Source organism: Plectropomus leopardus, chromosome 5 (assembly GCF_026936395.1).
Source record: "Plectropomus leopardus strain MGB_pleo_1.0 chromosome 5, ASM2693639v1, whole genome shotgun sequence".
NCBI lineage: Eukaryota > Metazoa > Chordata > Actinopteri > Perciformes > Serranidae > Plectropomus > Plectropomus leopardus.
The window spans coordinates 16237964-16260040 of record NC_142180.1 but is presented as its reverse complement, the minus strand read 5'-3'; the positions used below and the strand labels follow the sequence as shown (position 1 = coordinate 16260040).

The 22077-nt window shown below is 39.1% G+C and overlaps 2 protein-coding genes across 2 annotated transcripts; one reads left to right on the top strand and one right to left on the bottom strand.

Annotated features, from left to right (window-relative positions):
• Window positions 1–319: 319 nt before the first annotated feature.
• Window positions 320–16298, top strand: LOC121965223 (dipeptidyl peptidase 9-like). Its single transcript, XM_042515384.2, has 21 exons — window positions 320–497; window positions 2416–2506; window positions 3353–3597; window positions 4191–4303; window positions 4859–5032; window positions 5819–5987; window positions 6093–6203; window positions 7047–7175; window positions 7675–7736; window positions 7825–7925; window positions 8563–8740; window positions 9392–9551; window positions 10168–10247; window positions 10954–11124; window positions 11692–11827; window positions 12077–12222; window positions 12976–13122; window positions 13637–13789; window positions 14161–14303; window positions 14453–14564; window positions 15044–16298. The coding sequence occupies exons 2-21, from the start codon at window positions 2451–2453 to the stop codon at window positions 15134–15136; spliced, it is 2679 nt and encodes an 892-aa protein (XP_042371318.2). The 5' UTR covers window positions 320–497; window positions 2416–2450; the 3' UTR covers window positions 15137–16298.
• A 1875-nt stretch (window positions 16299–18173) lies between these two features.
• On the bottom strand, window positions 18174–21596 carry LOC121965234 (angiopoietin-related protein 4-like). Its single transcript, XM_042515396.2, has 7 exons — window positions 21035–21596; window positions 20639–20749; window positions 20397–20487; window positions 19587–19700; window positions 19167–19262; window positions 18791–19075; window positions 18174–18678 (listed from the first exon to the last, which is right to left on the bottom strand). Exons 1-7 carry the CDS (start codon window positions 21515–21517, stop codon window positions 18500–18502), a joined length of 1359 nt encoding a protein of 452 aa, XP_042371330.2. The 5' UTR covers window positions 21518–21596; the 3' UTR covers window positions 18174–18499.
• Between the last annotated feature and the right edge of the window lie 481 nt (window positions 21597–22077).

Sequence of the window (22077 nt, the reverse complement as noted above, 5' to 3'; positions counted from 1 at the left end):
TCCAATAATTCCCAAAGAAAATAATCATTAGATGTAGCCTTAAAGTCAAAAGAAGAGCCATTAGCACAATGTTTCTGGGATTAAATTTAAATTTAAACATGTTGAATCCCAACAACATTCAGATGAGTTTAAGAACATTTATAGAAACCACCACGGATTTCGGAATTCTTTCTGTTATTATATATTTATATTCCCACATAATAGCACGAGGGTTATTTCTTCTGTAAATTTCGAAAGTGAATAAAAAGAAATAAAACCTCTTCAAGCCGCTTCAAGCAGAAAATAAATAAAACTACAAACTTCACATATCACATCCGGGTCAAAGGTCTTCACTTCTAACGTTTGATTTCACAAGCTGCTTCCGCGTCGTTAGCATATTGGCATTAAGCTTCCCGATCTATGGAAAGTAGTTGACTTCTCTAATTTTTTCAGACCCTGACCGGTGTTTCCAACAAGGACGTCTCTTCGACAGCAGGAGAGTTTTTTGAGCTGAAAGTGTAAGCTGTAAATGAATGAGTGTTTACTGTTTCGACTTGTTTCCGTTTTGGTGTGTAAGCTAACGAGTCACTGCTTGTCGCTAATGGGCGGCTAACTGGCTAGCTCAGAGCAGCGCAGAGTACACGGAGGGTTTCAGCTGTCGTGTAATCTGGGTTTGATGGGTTTGACGGGGAGGACACACTCGGCCAGATGCTGTCTGTGTTGTGTGAAGCTGTCGGTCACGTTGTTTGACGTTAGCCTCATTAGCCGATGTGGCTCAAAACGGAACTATTTATTGTCTGTGTCACAAAATTGATTGTTTTTACGTGGATGGCAGGAAGCATTATTTATGTAGCAACAGACTGAGAGGATGGTGCTACGGGTATTGTGCTAAAAGTAGTTTTGAAAATACCACGAAGGGGTATTTATGTTCATAGTTGATGTGTCCACGATAAAATATCTTAAAGTGAGGCTTGTCAATAGAGGCACAGAAATTGGGCACAGACTAGGAAAATAAACAAACTTTTTAACAATGAGTCAGCCTTTATCCCATTTACAGAAGCTTGTTTTTGTTAAATCGACATCTAGATGATGTAAATATATACAAATATATATATATATATTTGTGTGTGTCTGTTCAGCACTTAAAATAAATAATAATGACAACGACAATCCATAGTGCTTCCTACACAGCAGGGGTGACCAAACCTTTTTGAATTGGATTCAGATTGGATAATGTAAAAAAAAATGCCTGTCCCATTATATGGACAATGGGAAAAAAATCGCATACAAATTAGACAAATGCGACTGTCTGATCTTCCATTAAAAATTTATTCAACTATTCACTGCTCCTGAAAGCTGTGGTGCTTTAACTGTTATGCTTCTTTCTTCATTTGTTTGCTTGTTTATCATATCTGTATGAAAACACACCATTTTCGCCAGCATAGTTTCTACATGGTGCACGTCTATAAACTGTATACTGTAAACCTGCCATAAGCAGAAAAAAACTGAGAACAGTTATGTCTTGCTCACTTGTTTAACCAACATTGTGAAGCAGGCCAAAGCCGTCCAGGGGCCACTATTGGCACCCTGGTTTGGACTTTGGATATGCCTGCCATACAGCATTAAAAAAAACATTTGTAAGACTGTGTATATCAAATTAGACTACAATGAAGTAGAATAAAATGAAGCAAAATCATCTGTTTTAGTCATTAAGTTTGCCCATCTCACTTCCTTCATCAGGGGATGGAGTTTGATCAGTTGTCATGATGTGACCTGGAACTTTAGTCATGTGATGACACGTTGTGGCATATAGGGAAAATGAATGAATGAATGAATGAATGAATGAAAAAACAAATGAATTCAAGTTTTAGTCATGTTTCCTAACATAAATCACTCAAATCATCATATATCAAATAAACAAGTATATTTGTTCTTGTGGCAGACACATGAATTGGTTGAAGGCTGCAGCTGCTGTTGCGTTTTCTGGGAATTAACTTCTATAGAACTTGCACTTCATTTTGGCCTCAGGCAACAGAACAGCCTATGGTATACAGTCTACAGTAAAATGTGGAGGGACCATGTAACATTTGCCACAGTTATGATACAAACGTTGAATTGTCAGAGTCATGCAGCTAAGTCACACTCGGTGAGACTTCATGTCAGGAGCACAGCTGGAAGAGTAGCGGATGTCGGCTGAGGAGCAGCAATTCCTCCATGAAGCAGCACAGAGACATCTGCCCTGGACGGGGCCGTCACTTCAGTAACAGTTTTACTGTTGGTAGCATGTGAGCTTAGCTTAGGGCAAAGTCTAGTCTTCCTTTTAAATGATTTTATTGTCAGATAAAGTGCTGAAATAGCCTGAAATGTGTTTTGACTATAAACAAACCTCTCTTTTGGACATCTTCAGTTCTCATGTGTTAACCTGGTTTCCTGCAGGGTGTGAGGTCTGGTCCAGGGTAGTTGAACAGTTAATGCACAAAGTAAAGAGGCTGAAAATTGAAGACAGAACAGAAGACGGCCAGGAAAGGTATGGGACATTTTTACCCTCACAGCTGTTTGAACCATATTTATTTGATTTTAATTTTCATTCATTTTAAAGTTTCATAGTGTTTGTTGCAAAATATTTGAAAGTTTCTGAATGTCAGAAATTGACCCTGAGGACAAAATCTGTCACTTGATATATAAATACTGCTGTAAAAATGTATTAATTGAAATTAGGTATTTTGTATGTTAAAGAAGATCTCAAGCCTACAGAACCCATAAGGCGATCATTTTTAAGTCACTTCTGAAAACATATCTTAAGAAAAAAGTCCTTTATTACTTTTTATACTTTTATCTGTTTTATCTGCTTATTTCTTAAATCTTATTTTATCTAATCTTATTGTTATTTCATTCTTTGTGCTTTTAGTGGCCTAATTTTATAATGATGTGTATATAGTCATGTTGTGAGTCTGTACTTTAGCACAGCATTGTCTTGAGCTAAATGCTAAAATAAGCATGCTAACATGCTTATGAGTAGCAGGTAATTATTATCATCTTTACCATCCTAGTTTAGCATGTTTGAATGCTATCATCTATGAATTATCACAAAGCACAGCTGAGGTTGATGTTATCGTCATTAGTTGTGCTCATATTTGATCTTAAACCAAAGTGTCGCAAGTGCAAATCTTGACCTGCTGGTGGCACAAAATGAAAAGTAAAGGAATCGCAAAAATAATCAGATGAGCAATAAATAGTTTGGTTTCTGTGAGAACGTAGGTAAATTAATCTGCCCACACTCAAAGACATACCCATATTTGGCACTTTGCTAGAGTTACTTCCCCAGTGTGATTTACTGTAGATGTAACTGACCAGTCTGAGTGTCTGTCCACAGTGTCAGACTGGCACTGGCAGACATGACCGGGGTGGACGAGCTGTCGGACAGCACAGAGGTGGTGGAGATGGAGGACGTGAATCCCACCCAGTTCCAGGTGGAGAAGCATACATGGGATGGCCTGCGGAAGATCATCCACAACGGCCGCAAGCACACAGGCATAGTTATCAACAAGGCTCCACACGACTTCCAGTTCATTGCAAAGGACGAAACCAGTCCGCACTCCCACCGCATCTACTACCTTGGTGAGCTTGAGAACCTGAAAGCTGATGGCTGTCATAGTTGTTGAAATATCTATTCATATGCAGACAGAGTCTGAAATAATACATGCTAAGTGCTAAATAATGTAATTTTCTACAATAAATGTCAAAAAATGACACGTTTTCAATTGGGTGCTTTTAGTGGGCGCTGACTTGTTGGCCTGCAGATTCAGTTGCTTCCTCGCAGTCTGTTAGAAAGGCAACATGCTTCTGTGAATAATCTGTGGATACAGCTGGTGAGTCAGAGCTGCCAGCCTGCAACTGTTTTCAGACTCATTTGATATCCACAGAGCTGCAGTGGATCAAGTTGGTGTGTGCTGGAGAAAACCTGAAACTCAACTAGGAACACCATTTTGCTTTGTACCCATCTTTCTGCTTTTTCTGTTGCAGCTGTAGTGCAAAGAATCTCTGCAGAATGGTTGCTGCTCTTTGCTGCTGTGTCTCAAGCAGTTAGTTGTAGTGTGTGATATCATTTCCAAAGCTGTGTCAAGTGTCGTAATGTGCAATACATAGAGTCTGTAAGACCTGTACCCATGGCAGCACGGTTGTTGACTAAACAAGCATTTATGCTCACACAGGAATGCCTTATGCCAGCAGGGATAATGCTTTACTCTACTCAGACATTCCCAAGAAGATCCGCAAGGATGCGCTGTTGGTTTTGTCATGGAAACAGATGCTGGACCGCTTTCAGGTGAGGAGGATTTTTAGTAAATTCTGAAACTTGTATGTGATTTTTAAGAGTATTATAGTTAAGAAGATGAATATGAACCAGTCTTCTTATAATGGTGTCTTTGCTGTTGAGTATAAAAGTAAAAAAGATTTTAAACTTTGTTAATATAGCACTTTTCAGAGACATAGGTCACAAAGAGCTTTTACAAAGGCAATATACACACGTACAAGAAAGATAACATGGAAGATTAGGTGACTACCCAAGCCATGTAGTTGAAATTGCAAAATAATTTTGCACAGTTCATTAAAAAAAAACAACTGTTGTAAATCTCCCCCTAAAGGTGGTATAACTTAGACTACTTGATTTGATAAACAGTTGTTCCTGCTGACGAGAGAGCGCAGGCTAAATAAAGAGGCTTTATTCATTAATATATAGTCTTTCTCTCGTTTAATTTACTGTAATAATGTTTTCTCACTCTTTGTTTATTTTCCATGCCCTGAACAAACTCTCTTTGATTTTGACCTCGCTCGACCAGCATTGTCACGTTGTGTGTCCTCCTGTATCCCCTGACCTCAGGCCAGCCCTCTCCACGGGGGCTTCTCGCGGGAGGAGGAGCTGCTGCGAGAGAGGAAACGTTTGGGGGTGTCTGGCATCACCTCTTATGATTTTCACCGACCCAGCGGCCTCTTCCTGTTCCAGGCCAACAGCAGTCTGTACTACTGTCGTGATGGTGGAGACAACAGCCTCATTGTGAGTTAAAGGACAGTTCAGTAAGACTTTCATTGCCACACAGCACAGAGTGACCCTTACAGACCGGCAGGGCCTGATAAGTTTGCTGACTCAGTTAATGCAGGTCTATGTCCCACACATGATCTTAAGTCGATGGTGCAAATACATTTAGGGCGTGTCCAACTCTGTTTTTGCTTGTTAAATGGTGCATAATCTGGGCACACAGGAAGGTGCAAGGGCAAAGTATATTTAGTCTCTTAAATGATCACAGGTTTGTCTTGTGCCACAGTGTCATCTCCCATTCCCTTTTCAAAGCCTGTTATCTAAAACCCCCAAATTAATTACTTTAAGACCATAGAGCACAGGGAAAATTAAGCAGTTTCTCACATTATAAATGCTTGAACATGTATATTCTGGTAATTTTTCCTTTAAACATGACTTTCATTGTTGATTTATTATCACAGTTATTGCTGTTAAATTGCACTGTTAATAATAGTTTAATAACAAAAAATAGGATATGTTTAGCAAGAATTATCCTACAAATTCTCTTCGTATTGTTTTGCAAAGCCTTTTTAGAATATTTTAAATTGTTTAAATATCCAAACAAACAAAAAGAAACAAAAACAGTCTGTCATCAGCTTTTTTAAAACTCTCTATTGGTTTAAAAATAAAAGAAAAAATAAAAAAAAAATCTCGTCTTGGTCAGACTCTAGAGTAGAAAATGAATTGATGTTTTTACATCTTTGCTTATTGTTAATGACAAAGTGTGGAACTATAGCAGCTGTGATTTTCTCTCTGTTTGTACAGACGTCTCCAATGAAGCCTGTCGAGATTAAGAGCCAGAATTCAGGTACACGCATGGACCCCAAGATCTGCCCTGGGGACCCCAACTTCATCGGCTTCATCCACAACAATGACATTTGGGTGACCAGCATTGAGACGGGCGAAGAGAGGAGGCTCACCTTCTGCCATAAAGGTCAGGACTGAGGAGGTCACATATTCCACAAGAGTCTTACCTGGTGGTTATTTGGTACTTGGTACTTTTACAAAATGGTTTTATTTTTCTATGTATTCATTTTAGGTGTTGATAACCCAAAGGAGGACCCCAAATCTGCGGGTGTAGCCACTTTTGTCACGCAGGAAGAGTTTGACCGGTTCACTGGATACTGGTGGTCACCAGCTGCTCGTGAAGGTGAGTGAGAAATAGAGACATAGATTGTTTTCTTAGCAAGGAGGCTTATTATCAACAATCATTATAATCATTATATTAGTACTTTCAGATAAAGATTCATTTTACTAGATGTATAATAACTAGAATGTATTTATGTAAGACAAAGTGCTTGAAAACAAATGCAAAAAAGGGTATTTAATGGACCAGTTGTAATAATAACAGTGAATTTAATCATGTCATTGAAACTGTCTGTGAACACTTCAACACCCACATAAAATAATGCACAAAACATTGATGGGCTGAAAATTAAAATTAATATCGTACAATAAGAGAGACAAACCTTACCACCAAACTCAAACATCAAAGGATTTCTCTGAAGAGAGAGACAGAAATGCCTCTTTTTATAGTTTTCCCAAAAACAGTATCTGGTTGTCTAAAATGTATAGACTGCTTATCAGCTGAGCAGCATTTGACTTCCTCAAAATAGAATGAAACTTGTATAATCTATGAATGAAACACGAAAACACGTCGTGTCAGCAGATCATATGATTTCATCTGACTTGTTTTTCAGTCTTTTGCATGCAATCATGTAACTTCAGTATGACCAGTGTTTGAAGTTTCAGCATGAACAGAAAGTATATTAATCCATATTACAAATATTAAATGAATGTTTTTATTCAAGTTTAACATTATAATGAGAATATTTTTACTTAATCTTTAGTGTACCTTTACAGTTGTGTAGTTTGTTTCAGGAAGAATGTCTCTAAATTATTCTGAGACCTGAGATCTGAGGCCTGCTTGCAGTTTTCTGTTGTGAGCAAAGCCGTCTCTGACTGCTTTTACTGGTCTCTCTCTCCGGTTCAGAAGCAGACGGTGGTAAGACGCTGCAGATTCTGTACGAGGAGGTGGATGAGTCTGAGGTTGAGATCATTCATGTTCCATCTCCAGCTTTGGAGGAGCGTCAGACCGACGTCTACAGATACCCACGTGCAGGTACACACAAAAACCACACTAACTTTTGATTTATTTTACAGACACATTGTTTCCTGTTTTTGCATGATAATAAAATTTGCAGCAGGCAAGTTTATTTAAAGGTGCCCCGTGGAGTTTTCTTGCAATAAAATTAAAGTTATGTTCACATTAATTGTTACCGACCAAAGTAGTGACAAACAAGTTGAGTGCACTTCTTGTCTCGTACAACAAGCCGATTTTAAAACCTGCATGGTCTCCATCCGTGTTTAGTAGGTGGCAGTCTTCTTCTTCACTGCCTTTGGTGATGCAATGATGGTGTTCTGGCATGATAAGAAAGATAAGATATGAGACTTGCTCTAGAGCTACTACAAGTTCAGAACTCCACAGGGTACCTTTTATAATACTGTGCATGAATGTGTGTAGCTCAGTGCAGCATGATGCTCTAGACTTCTGTTAATATCAGAAAGGTTTCATTTGTGTTTTTATGTTTGTACGTTACTTACTTCTTTTTTGTTTCCAGGCAGCAAGAATCCTGACATAACTCTCAAAATAGCAGAAATCAGGACCGACAGTCTTGGCAAAGTGAGTGCTTGTTCAGTGCCACGATAGATTACTCGAAAGTTCTTCAAAGAGATGTTCAGACGCCAGCTTCTTGTTATGTCTCCCTCAGATTGTCAGCACACAGGAGATGGTGTTGCCTGCTCCCTTTACCAGCCTGTTCCCTTGTGCCGAATATATCACTAGAGCCGGATGGACAAAAGACGGCAGATAGTGAGTTTCTTCTCTATAACATAGAAAAATCACCACCCATAGTTTTAAAAGGTTCTGGTCACAGGCTCCAAAAAAATCTAAATGACACTGTTCAAGGTTGCGTACTGTTGGACACGCGTGATAAACCTTGCAGTGTCCACAAAAAATTATGTAGCAAATTTTCCAAACTTGCCTCAGTCTCATAACAGTAATGGCAATTTTTCAGTCCGTCCCCTCCTGGATTCAGGTAGTCTAAATTTGTCGTCATCAATCATAGGGGGAAAAAAATAACTGCTACCTGACATCAAGGCAAAAATACACAACATTTGACCAAACTGCTGTTTTTAATTGCTTGACTTATGTTGGACAGAGAGCAGACTGAGGTACTAGTAGCATTACAAGACAGGACGAGTCGGGGCTAGTTAGTTCATTTCAGCAGATATCTCTGCAACACAATACAACATAGACATCTTTGACATAACACCAATACTGTTAATACTTCATATTCTTTTGGTAATATCAGTTTGTTTTTTACTGGTCTAAACTAAAATTCTGGACACATCTTTTAACTCAATCCAAAACCCAGACCTGAGTAACATAGAGTTAGTGCGCTGCGCATGCTCGTACCTGTCACAGCTCTCCTCTTTCTGTGCGTCAGTGCATGGGTGGTCATGATGGACCGACGACAACAGAATCTCCAGCTGGTCCTGCTCCCCCAGGCATTCTTCATCCCCGCATATGAGGACGAGGCCAGTAGGCAGAAGAGCGTGGAGGCCCTCGGAGACGCCGTCCATCCCTTCATCATCTACCAGGAAACCAGCGACATATGGATCAATGTGAGGCTCAACACCACATCTTTGTAAGGCCAGGGGTCAATGTTAATTTTTTTTCTTTTGCCAAGTTGGCAAGTTCAGAAATCTACTTGCCCAAGTCAATTTTACTTTCCCCTAATCAAACTGTTTTATTATCAAATAACACCAAACTACAACTAAAGGTATCCGTTATGAAAAATGCCCCATTTCATCTGCCTGGCTCTCAAACTTGTAGCAAACTGTTTCCAGGATAATTAAAATGCTTGCTTGTGCTTTTCTTGCAAGTGCCTGATCAGTATTGTGCTTGTGCAATTTCAGATAAGAAGGGGTCAATATGGCTCAGTGCTCAGGTACCTCCATCATCAACTGCGGAAAAAACAATGTTTTAAATGTTGCTAGATTTACTGGTCCGATGTGGCTTTTTACTTGCAGTCCAATCCTTATTGTTGGACTCTGGAAGGCTCTGTTTAAAAAAAAATAGGTTTCTCAATACATGTCTGACTCAGATGTGATGCTTTCTATCACTGTAAGCAGCATTTAGTTAGTTATTTGTCATCTTTGAGCACCACTTTATGATTTAGCCCGATAAAATGGATTCATGTTTAAAATCTTGCTAAAATAGTGCAGCTTTTACTGGAAATGAAAACATCATGACTGTTTTATTTGTCATTTCAGGTCCATGACATCTTCCATCCGTTCATCCAAACCAGTGATGATGAGATCACCTTCATCACAGTAAATGAATCAAAAACAGGTTTCTGCCACCTGTATAAGATCACCTCCGTGTTACAGCGGGGCAGCTACAACTGGGCCAATGGCTACACACACTCTGAAGGTAACACCATCAGCAAGCACCCAGATTCACAAATTGTTGCTTTTTTTACACACATAAAACTTTATCAACGATAAATACATCATTTGCAAAAAGGATTGAGTAGCATTATCTGGGCCACATATTACAGGAAATAATATCAGCTATGTAATAAACACAATGTGTATGTATCTGTCAATAATGTTAGATATAGTAAAAAAAAAAAAGCACCCATCACCATCTGTTACACAGATATAATGATTCAGTCATAGTCATAAGACACACACACACACACACACACACACACACACACACTCACATTTGAGCAATACAGTACCAAACCAACTTGTCCAAAAACTCACAATGCATTTAACTAGTTTAAGTTTAGTTTCGAGTAATAGGCTGTTGTAGTTTTTGACTGAATTTCTTTTTTTCTGTAAATAAATCTAATCTAATCTAATTCTCTCATTTCAATATGACCATGTTTCTATGAGGAATGTTTCCACCACTGTTGAAGATATTAGGTCATGCAATGGAAAACTGTTTGTAATAGGGTTAAGTCATTTAATGTCTCTTGTTTTGTCAAAGACGTGAATTGATCCATCAGTTTATCCACTTATCTTCACTCCTCTCTCTCCAGATGATTTCAAATGTCCGGTCAAAGAGGAGGTGGCAGTAACTAGCGGGGAGTGGGAGGTGCTGGCCAATCACGGAGCGAAGGTAAAGCCCTGCCTACATTTCTCTTTAAGTTCGCTGACATTTAACTGTATCCAGAGCAGCACTAATGATCAACCACAACCAGCTCATCAAACTGAGATGTGAATAACATTTAACATCTGCTGCATGATGTAGTTTATCTCAAGGAGCAAAGCACAACAAAACAGGCAGAGTTAACGGACTTCAGGTGCTTTTGCAAAAAGAAGTTAAATAAATTAAATTGTTATGAGGTCTTATTAATTTGGAAAATGTACAAAAACAACAAGAGTGTGAAATTTGAACTGAGTCAGTGTACATATGACTGCATATTTTCTGTAGACCAAAGTTAAGCCCCTATTATATCACATACTCATAACTGTCAGTGTAAAGAATATGACAAAAGAAATATCAGTGTAAAATATACTTAAATAAACTCTTGCAATAAAATTGCAGACATTCAGACTATCACAGGTTATACTGAACCCTGTTTTTAGGCTCCATACACATATAATCCTAGCTTTGTAATAATAATTTAAAATAATATGTTTAATGGGAACTTGTAAAAACAAAATCACCATCTAAAAACAGAACAAATACATGGATAAAAAGAAATTTAGGAGGAAATAAGACAGGTTTGTATGGTAGCTGAAGCAAAATTATGATGAAACCAACTTGAAAACAAGAAAAAATGTTTCTTGTGTATTTTTCTTGCCCTGTGTTGCTTGTGCAGCGGTCATCCAGTCCTCAGATTTGGGTGGACGAGGCAGCGAAGTTGGTTTACTTCCAGGGAACAAAAGACTCTCCTCTAGAACATCACCTTTATGTTGTAAGCTACGACTCGCCGGGGGAAATCGTCCGACTCACCAAACCAGGCTTCTCCCACAGCTGCTCAGTGAGCCAGGTATCCCAACACACACACACACACACACACACACACACACAACCTTGTGTTCTGGGATAATAATCAAGTAGTTTTGAGTGAAGTTCTGCACCTTTAAGTATTAGTGGGACCTTCTCCTTAACATTTTTCTCTCTGAGATTCCACTAATAGCTGATTAAAAAAATGTATCATTTGAATCTGTTTTTTTTTAATGAAGTGTTTTACAAATTTAATAGATTATCAGGACATCACTCGTCTTTTATTTTATATCAGTCTGTCATTCACCTCTGATATAATAGAGGTGTCTGATCACAGCTACAGCCTGGAAAACCTGAAAGAGACATAAAACTGTACTTGTATTTCTTTATTTCTTTTTATTTTAATTGTGTGTTATAAGTGTTCCAGTTTTCTTTCTGACACAATTATATAATGTAATTCTATGTCATAAAATATTGGCACAGATTATCATCCATCAGCACCCTCACCCTTGTTGTTTTGCATGAAGGTATCAGGTGAGTTCAGCAGTATTATGAGTTAACCTGCACATTGTTTAATCCCTTTTTGTGGTGTTTTTTGTCTCCTATGCAGACCTTTGACTTGTTCGTCAGCCATTATAGCAGCTTGACCACATCACCCTGTGTCCACGTATACAAACTGCAGGGCTCAGACGATGACCCGTTGCATAAAGAGCCCGTGTTCTGGGCAAGCATGATGGAGTCTGCTGGTACTGAAAATAAACAAGTTTGTTTATAACAGATAAAATGTTGTCTGGCAGCTGTGAAAGTTTCCCCTTTCAGTTTGTATTTCATCTGTGTGTCATCTGTTCAAGATCACTCTCATACCCAATGATTTTAACTTCATTTAAACACTTGACACTTATGTTCATTTCCCTAAATGTATATTCTCACCACATTATATCACATCTATATGTATTTATTTATTTATTTTGTGTCTGCTGCTTTTCTTTTTTCAGGTTTCCCATATGAATACACTCCTCCAGAGATCTTCAGCTTCACAGGGAAGTCAGGTTTCGAGCTGTACGGCATGTTGTACAAACCGGAGAATCTGGTCCCCGGCAGGAAGCATCCCACAGTCGTCTTTGTCTATGGGGGTCCACAGGTTTGATCTCCTCTGGTGTCACACTAGATTTATGTCATGTTAGACTGAAAAGCTATAAAACAAGGAAAAATGTGTCTTTTTAATATTTTTTTTCATCTTATCACACCCTGCATCCCAGCAGGATGTCACAAACAGAAGTTGGTATTAAGATGGGCACACTTGGTGTCTGTTAAGTGTTTAACACGTATGCATGCTATCGGTGCTATGACTGCACAACAGTTTATCAGAATCTTAATGAACCACCACTTTGTCCAGCAGCTGGTTTGGGACTGTCTTGTTGAGTGATACATCTTTTTACCAGATTGTCTCTAACTCCTGCTTTATAAAATCAAAAAGTTGTAGAACAACAGCCCAGACTTCAGGTTAACTTTAGTATTTTTAAATCTGGTCCTTCTTTTCCCAAGGCGTCGTATCCAAGTGACTAATGGAAAAATCAATTTTTGAAATTGGTCCAGTATTGAGCAGGAGCACTGCAGTGGGCCGTGGTAATTTTAGCATGCATTCTATAGAATTTCACATCTAACAGGGTGAATTAAGGGTTGTTGTTTTTTTTTTCAACCAAACCAGAGCCTCCAGAGTTACACTTTAAGACATGTTGCAGATTTTTAGACATTTGGCTGATCAGCAGGAGAAACTGTCAGCAAGCAGTCAGGCTTTTGCTTGTGGACACTTTAGCAGGACATGTTATTTAAGAGCGACAGGGAATCTTTTTGCTAAAATGACATTGCTGCAACCGTGTTTTCTTTCTTCCAGGTCCAGTTAGTGAATAACTCTTACAAAGGAGTGAAGTACCTGCGGCTGAGCACGCTGGCGTCTCTGGGCTACGCTGTCCTTGTCATTGATGGACGAGGGTCCTGTCAGCGGGGACTCAAGTTTGAAGGAGCTGTAAAGGACAAAATGGTATATATCAAATAAATCTTCTGTTGGGGCGCCCTGTAGTTCACCTGGTAGAACGTATGTAAACAGGCTTTGTTTTCGCTACAGCAGCCGCGGGTTCAACTCCAACCTGTGGCCCTTTGCTGCATGTCATCCCCTCTCTGTCCCCATTTCAAGTTTGACCTGTCCTTTCATAATAAAAAATAAAAAATTTACACATTTTACTCATATGTTTTTAGAGAAGAAATCAGTTAATTTACTGATAATGAAACTTGGTGTTTTATAACCTAATTACAATACAATATTATATGCAGCTTGCAATGACGCATACTGAACAGCCTCTACCTTATACAGTCATTGCATGGCTACTTGAATTTCTATGTAATGGTAACGACAGAATTTAGTCACTTTTCCCCGGTGTTTATGTGTTTTAGCACTTTTTAAACTTTTGTTAATCCCTGCATGTGTGCACATTGTCTGTAGATTGGTGGTGAATGGGTGTTAATGTCAGGTTACCTCTCTGTTTTCCTCCTCTTAGGGTCAGGTGGAGATTGATGACCAGGTGGAGGGTTTGCACTACGTAGCTGAAAAGTACAAGTTTATCGACATGAGTCGTGTCGCTATCCACGGCTGGTCGTATGGAGGCTTCCTCTCCCTCATGGGCCTCATCCACAAACCTGACATATTCAAGGTCAGAACTGCTAACGCTTGGTCATTTTGCTGATGAACGATGAGCAGGAAGTGAGCAAGTTGGAGACTTAAAACATGATGAATCCTTCAACAGCAGAGAGTGTAGATTAGAAATGTACACAGTTGTGGAAGTTAAGACCTTTTAGCCACATAGTTGCTTCATTTACCATTTTAACTGCAGTACAGTATAGAAGATATTTGGCTTTTTCATTCTTTTTTATAAGCTCTGGTGTTCTTTCAACCTTTTTTTTTTTAGTGTTGATATCGATTACAGTTGTCAGATTATTTAAAATGTGAAAAGTGTGTCTAATGACTCCCTTCTTGTGTTTTGTTTTGTTTTTGTGTTTTTGTTTGTGTTGTTTTTTTTCCCAGGTTGCCATTGCAGGAGCTCCGGTGACGTTGTGGATGGCTTACGACACCGGCTACACAGAGCGATATTTGGACACGCCTGAAAAAAACCAGAAGGGATACGAGGCTTGTTCTGTCGCCCTGCATGTCGACAAACTCCCCACTGAGTGAGAGCCTACATTTAAGAACACAGACATTAATGCTCTGAATTTAATGCCGTTTCTGTTAGCCTTAGTATCAGTTTCATTAAACCTGACATGTTTATATGTGAACATGAGAAGAGAAACTAAAAACTCAGTCACTCTCTTTAACGCAGGCCCAACAGACTGCTGATCCTTCATGGATTTCTAGATGAGAATGTGCACTTTTTCCACACCAACTTTTTGGTGTCTCAACTCATCCGGGCAGGGAAGCCATACAGCCTGCAGGTAGGAGGATTTACTCATTGATTTTTGTTTCTGTTTGGACAATATGTTTTACACATTTTGCTGAAAAAGAAGCTGATTGACTGCATATTTCAAAGACAGTTATCTTGTTTCGCACATTTTCAGTAAAGTTTTGATTGAAATTGAAGTCATTTTGAAACATGAAATGTTGTTTTTGTTTAATTTGTCATCTTTCTGTAGACTGCTGACACAAAACAAAATTTAGTTGTTCATAACATAATAACGTCTTACTTGATTGGACAAATTGGAATAATAATTCATCACTGCCTTCGCGGTTCACACCTCCACGTCGACCGTTATGAACTGATAATAGACACCTCATCAGACATTTTTCCTTAAATAAACTACAGCTGGAAAGTGCTTGAAAAGCTTGAAAAGTGCTTGAATCTGACTTTGGAAAAGATATATGAACCCCGATGAAAGAGTTTTGCTGATGATCAAACATGTTCTTGTTTTTCCAGGTTTATCCCAACGAGCGACACAGTATCCGATGTCCAGAGTCTGGAGAACATTACGAGATTACGTTGCTGCACTTCCTCCAGCAGAACCTCTGATAAGCCTCTCTACACACTGACCTCCCCTTCCTCGCTTCCTAAACTCTTTTCTCCTCTGTCCATTTATTTAAACCTGCATCTTCTTTCTCTTGATTTTATTATATGCTGAATGCAAGCTATGCCAAACCACATCACACCTCAAGGGTTTTTTTTCCAGTCTTAAAGGTGCTTTTAGCATCAATAAACCATGACAATATTAATATTTCAGATTTTAGTATAATCACCCTTAATGAGACTATCACAGAGAGAGAGAAGTGTAGTTTTCTTTATGCTGTGTTTGATAGTGGAGGGAAATCTGCTGGAATGCTTTAAGCCTCAAAACAAGCAGAGGGCGCCATTCGCCCAGAACAAACAGGACTGAAGCTTCTGAGACTGAGGTGATGGCACACAGTGGAGTACAAAGTACAAAAACAATCACAATGACTTCGATGTTTAAAATGCTGCTTGTTTTGGCAACGCAACAACTACAGAAGTTGACATGCCGCGTACAATTTTCTCTCTTTTTTGTGCCGCTACCTTTTTTTATTTAACTGCCACTTTGTTTTTCTGGGACCCAACTATAAAGTTATTTTCCTGTGTCTGCGAATAAACACTGGAGTGAAGTATGTAAACGTAAAACTCTAAAAGGGCACACAAGCAAGCTCTTAACCCTCTTTGTCGTATGCTCTGTGCCCTCATGTGCTCTCAAAGATGATTTTTTTAATGTGCTATGCCATACTTTGGCAGATCTACAAGAAAAGAAAAAGTTACATGCCACATTTTTATTGTGTAGTGTTAAAAACATTTTTATGCATTCATAAAAGGTGAAAATATGTAGCAACCTGTTGCTGTTTCACTCATGTGCTTTCTTTAAGTTCCTGGGGAGCTTCTTTTTCTTCTGCTGCTGCTGAGGACTTTTGCACATATTACATATATTTGCCTTGGTGCCAACAAACTGACTTATAAGATGGTGTATGACACAAGTGTTGGCAGTCTGAGGTGCCTTGCAAGAGTTAAAGAGCGCCTGCTCGTATAGTTTATATCAGGGAATCTGTCTGAGGACCTACAACAATAAAATGCCTTGTCCCTTGTGCGTTTGATGACCATCTATATGAACTGCCACGACATGTTCATGGTTAAATGTACTCTCAGATATTGAAGAAATAAACAGAAGTGAACAATCTTTTTCAAAGTCAAATGAAATGTATTATTTTTCAAAGTATTTCAGGTATTCAGCAAATACTACTTTAAAAGTTAAGGCAATTTGTAGATAAGCAGTGTCAGGCATTTTGATATATTTTGAAGCTTGGGGGATAAAACAGAAAGTGATAAAATGGCAACATAAACCAATATATAGAGATGATCCAATACCATGTTTCCCTTCCCAATACCAATTCTAATATCTGACCTTGAGTATCATCCATTACTGAATATTAATCCAATGCCATTGTGTAAAGATAAATAAATAAATAAAATAATAAGAAGATTTATAAAAGCTGTATAATACTAACCCATGTCTGTATCAAGAAGCTAAATTTGAAAAAAGATGAAGTGGAGGCCCCTTAAAGTACATTTTTAGATCACAGTACTTCAGAGATTTTCTAAAAATAGTTAAAAGAGGACTTTGATCTTTTATATGTAACTGCTGAACGTGGGGCTTGAAGCTTATTAATAAATGTACATCAGTATTAGACCGGTGCATAGACTTGCACACTCGCCTAAACCTGATCCAGCATTGTAGTAGCAAATTTCCACTAATGGTATCAATATGTTGGCAACCAATTTAGTTTACCTCAGTAAATAAGCCAGATTCATAGAAAATGAAAATATTTTGTCAGGAAGAGTGAAAAAGATTCATGAGCACAAATCCTGAACACTGACAAAAGTCAAATGTACTCACGCCAAAGAAATACATTTACCTCAAAGACCTTTAATATCTGCGCTACATGAGACTCCATCATCAGACTCCTGATTCAAACATAAGAACAAACGCTCAACACAAATATGAATTACCTCATACAGCATTATTTGGTGTCTGAGGTTATGGTGGAAGGCAGCAATTAACTAAGATTATTTAAGTCTTACAGACTAAGTAGTTGTATCATTCCCATAGATTTCCTGTAATGCACACAGATAAAACAGACACAACAGAGCCATTTCACAATTATAACACAGAAAATTAGCTGGAAACATTTCACTTTAGTTGTTTTTCATTTATCTACCTTTGATACATCTGCATGTTTATCAGCAGTAGTTTCAAACAAACCCAAGTTAACGTTTCAAAACACACTCACAGGATATCTAGGAAAAAAATGAAAAGCTCCAGAGAGTCATTAATTCAAGATCAAGCTGTTTATAAAATCCCAATGTCAACCATATAACTACATTGAAACATGAACTTTTTAATTCTGATGCCAGACACACCAAAATTACATTTACGTGTATTTACTTCACGAAACTTTGAAATACGAAGTAGAGAAATATATTTATTTTTTAAAAAAACATAAAAAGCTCAGATCTCCTCTGCATACAGCACCAATAATGCCCTTCATCAGTTTATAGCATGGATACTAAACTTGCTTGCCCTTTTGCACTTTTCGAAAATGACAGGAGGCAAGGGACTACTTCATAAACGAACATTAATAATCAATAGATATGAATAATAAGCCCTGGCCTCTGTCAGGGAGTCTGGGGGATCCTCCTGTGGCACCTTTTGATAAACCAACTTTATTGAGATGCTTTCATGCAGTGTATCACCTTATTTCAAATCAAAGTACAAAAATTATTTTCCATTGTGAATCAAATTACTTTTTTGTGAATTAAAAAAAATTGTATGCAACCTGGCACCCGAACTGGCCCCCAGGGCGTAAATTGAGTGTCACAGGTTTATTGAACTGCCTTATATCTCACAATACACAATTTATTTTGAACTCTCTAGAGACTCATTGTGAAATGCTTTATTTGTTAAAAGGTGCTTTACCAAAAACGTGCCTGAGTTGCTGAGCCGTCGCCGTGTTTGCGTGCTGTGACACCTTCAAGCATGAACAAAGAACCAGGATTTACTAAACATTTTAAAAACTTTATTTCAACACTTCATATAAATGAAATATAAAATGCTTAAAGTGTATACATGTTGAAAATAATACACTGTACATTATCAAAGTAGAAGTATTTAAAACACTTACAGCAAATATTACAGAATAAGATAAGGAACCCTTATAAAGGGAATAAAGTTACTGTCAATATGACTGAACATGTCCACTGAGACTGAGTGATCGTATGGCACAGCATAGAAATATCTGATGATCCAGTGCGTGATTGCAGGGATCAATAATCAGTTAAATACAGTTTCTGTTGTCCTCTGTTTGAGACAAACTGATGTGCTCATTGCATTGTGGCGGGGGCAATCTTCAGAAGAGTGGTCTTCACAGAGTTGTTTTGTCCCTTTGTGGACGTCCAAAACATCCTTTGTCTTCTGGACTGCTGTCGTCTGAGCGCGCTCAACCTTTTGGGATATTTGCCGTTGAGGTTTGACTCACCACAACTACTGAACCACCAACCACCTGAAACAAAAAGAGCATTTTTAAACAACTTATCGTTTCTTTTTTTGCTGTTATGAAGCCGCTCAGAGAGATTGAGTGTGTCGAGGTTTTGGGGTCAGTGAAGCCGTCCTACCTGAGAGCAGTTCAGCACAGTTGACGTCTGCAGCGAGATCATTGTCTCTGTCGGCTGTGGAAAAAGGAAGACCGGATTCTCCGGTCGTCATTATTCTCTCCTGGACCCCAGATGAAGACTCCTGCTCCAGGTGGAGCGTGAACTTCTTCTCTTCTCCGTCAAGTTGGAGTCGATAACGAGCTTCCTGCTTCTGCTGTCCCGCCCAATCAGAGAGCTCCACCTGCAGGACGTACTGGCCTTGTTTGGTGAGAGAATGGATGTTCTCCAGGCCCAACCAAAACTCACCTGAAGGGATGAATGTAGAGATTAATTTTTTAGCACTGAGGTGAAGAGACAGATATTTCTATAGCGTTTTTTGAGCTGAGTTTATGCTCACCATTCAGGTTGCCGAAACCGTTCTTGTAGCTTTCCCACAGCTGGTTGAAGTTCTGGGATCCATCGTAACGTTTCTGGATCACCGTCCATCCGCCATCTGCAGAGAGAGAGAAAGAGAGGAGGTTAAACTAAAGAGGCTTATGACATAAGATACTTTTAAAAAACTGTTTCATTTATTGATACTGTGTTGGAAAACTTTATTCTTCGTTGACCAAAACGTGAGAGCCGTTTAAATGTCATAATGCTGATCGGTATAACCCTTCAATCTAAAATTGGGGCCCTTTGTTTAGTGTTTTTACTGCTGTTTTAAACATTTGTAGATTTGGATAAAAAAGTTTCCTCGCTCAGCCCTCAGCAGTGTAACATTGTTGCATTTAATTAAAATCAGACGCCCTTAACAGAAAATTCCAGTTTGACTCACCTGTAGTCATTTCACAGAGGACGTTGAAGGGCTGAGAGTTCTCCGGCTGGATTGTGTAGACACCGCTGGCTCGCTGCCCTCCTGCAAACAGCTCATGACAGTCTCTTGCCAAACCTGAGAAAACAAAAACACAGAAAACTTAGATTAGTTGAGCTCAGCAGGCTTGATTTTGGAAATTAAATTCAGCATATGTTTAAAAAAATAGCTGATTACTCCTCGCTTTTATGTCACTTGCTGCTTTTTTACAGCTTGTGTTATAGCTTGTTGTGTTTTTGAAAAGCTGCTGTCCTCATTTTCTCCTGATCTTTGGACTGAATGTGAGCTGCTCTGCCAGCGTGTCATGTATTATAAAGTCAGGTGCAAAGGTGAACTTTATTTTGGTCTTTGGTCACTTGAGGATACATTAATCCTCCTATGGCTGCAATCACTGCTATTAATCCTGTAAATTTCCTCTTTTGTTGCAAATTGTTGAAAACTAGATGACGCTGGTTTAGATTTCACAACTGTTTTATGCAATGTAATGTGGACGTGCATTTATGAGGCATTTGTGTTTTACCTCTAAATACTTGTTTGTATAGGTTTCGTACTTGAGGAGAAATGCCTACAAACGTGTGGAATGAGGGCAGAGTAACTCATCAGTTCATTTTTCTATGGCAGCTTAAGTTTTCAGCACTCAAAAGGTCAAACCTCTCACAACAGCTACCATTCAAAGTCTTTTCAACCTCTTCACTTCTTTAGATTTTTTTTCTTCCCCCCGTAGTGACTTTGTCTCCATCACTTTGAATTTTTTTTGTTTTAACAGTTTCTTACCTGATGTGTCTTTGCTCTGCTCTGCAGGCTCTCCCCTCAGTGCTGTCTCTTCATCTCTCCGTCGGTGTGATTTTACTCTCTTGTGTGCGACCTGGTGGATCACATGTCAAGGTTTCATATTATGTAACATAATGTAATAATGTACATTAATCTAGCAGATGCTAAGGTACTCTTTTAGTTAGAGGGATCATTCTGTAGTCTCCTACAGTGTTTGGTGTGTATTTTAAAGTGGTGTTGCTCACCTTGCTCTGCAGTGTTTGCAGGTGCAGACTCTGCTTCTCCAGTTTGTCTTGCTGCTGCTTGATTTTCTCCACCAGCTGGTCGATGCGTCTGTTCTGAGCTGCCATCAGCCTCTGGGAAAATGAAATATCTCGTCAGCTTCACGGTATCATTGTGCAGTTGTTGGTTCTTAGTTAATGGAAGTTCTGGAGAGTTTTCAGAAAAGAAATGTTTGTTTTTTTTAATAAAGTACTGATTGATCTGGCTTTAGATCAGCTGTTTAGTTTATTTTTAAGATGTGTCAGTCTTTTAGAAAGTTGACTGATTAGTGTGTTCTCAGTTTTTAGTCATCTCATTGCAGAACTACTAATTATCATCAAGTAAGCTGAATTAACATGAGAGCAACATTTTTCTCTCACCTGGATAAACGAGACTCCTGTATGCTCGCTGTTGTTGCTGTCCAGTGTTGACTCTTTAAGCATCTCATTCACCTTCTCCTCCAGCCTGTCCATCCTGGTGTGGACATCCTCGCCCTGTGTCTGCACCTCCTGCACCTTTGCCATCACCTTGTTGGCCAGCTCTGCCACCATCCTCTCCCTCTCCTCCTCCTCCTCCTCTTTGCCTCTTGCCTTCAGAGCTTCATTTTGCTCCCGCTGCTTCCTCTCCAGTTCGGCCACTGTGCCATTGAGGGCCTTCAGTTTGGCACTGACGTCGCTCATCTGGATTTTGGTCTTGTCCACATGCTCCTTCAGACCCTGGCCCAGCTGCAGGAGCCCATGAGCCACCACATTCACGTCGTCCCAGGAGGCGTGTTTGTCTCGGCCAGGCAGAGCTGCAGGGAAAGCGGCTGCTGCGTGCAGCAGAATAGCCAGCAGGAGGATGAGTAGCTGAGGCATCTTCATCTTTTTGTCTGCTGAGAGTCTGTTTTAGTCAGAAAGCTGCTTCTGATCTCTCTGTCTCTGATGTGTGCTGATGAACAGCATTGTGAGGTTTTTATAGCCCAGTGCTGCAGCAGAGGTCTCCTCTGATTGGCTGTTGGATCTTGGAGGTGGGGACAGAGGGAGGTTGGAGGCGTGGAAAGCCTGTCATAGTGGTTGCTCTTTATGACAACCTGGACCATGATGTAATTCAAGGTCTGAATGACACATTAAAATCGTATTGATACAGAAAGGTGGCTTCTGTTTTAAGCTCAAAATGAGCTTTTTGACAAAAACGCTTGAAAGAATTATGCAGGTCTGCATCTGATTGGTAGTTTTTAGCAGGTGGAAATACATTTCATTATGAACCGTTACATGTAATTAATTTTTTTTCCAGCTGTGTTCCTTGTAGTTCATTTTCAAATTCTCAAATATTCTGTGTACTGTTGCAACTAACGAATGTTCTCATTATTGATACATACAATGATTGTTTCTCAAGTTAATTGGTTAGTCATTTATGAAATACCAGAAAACAGTGAAAAATG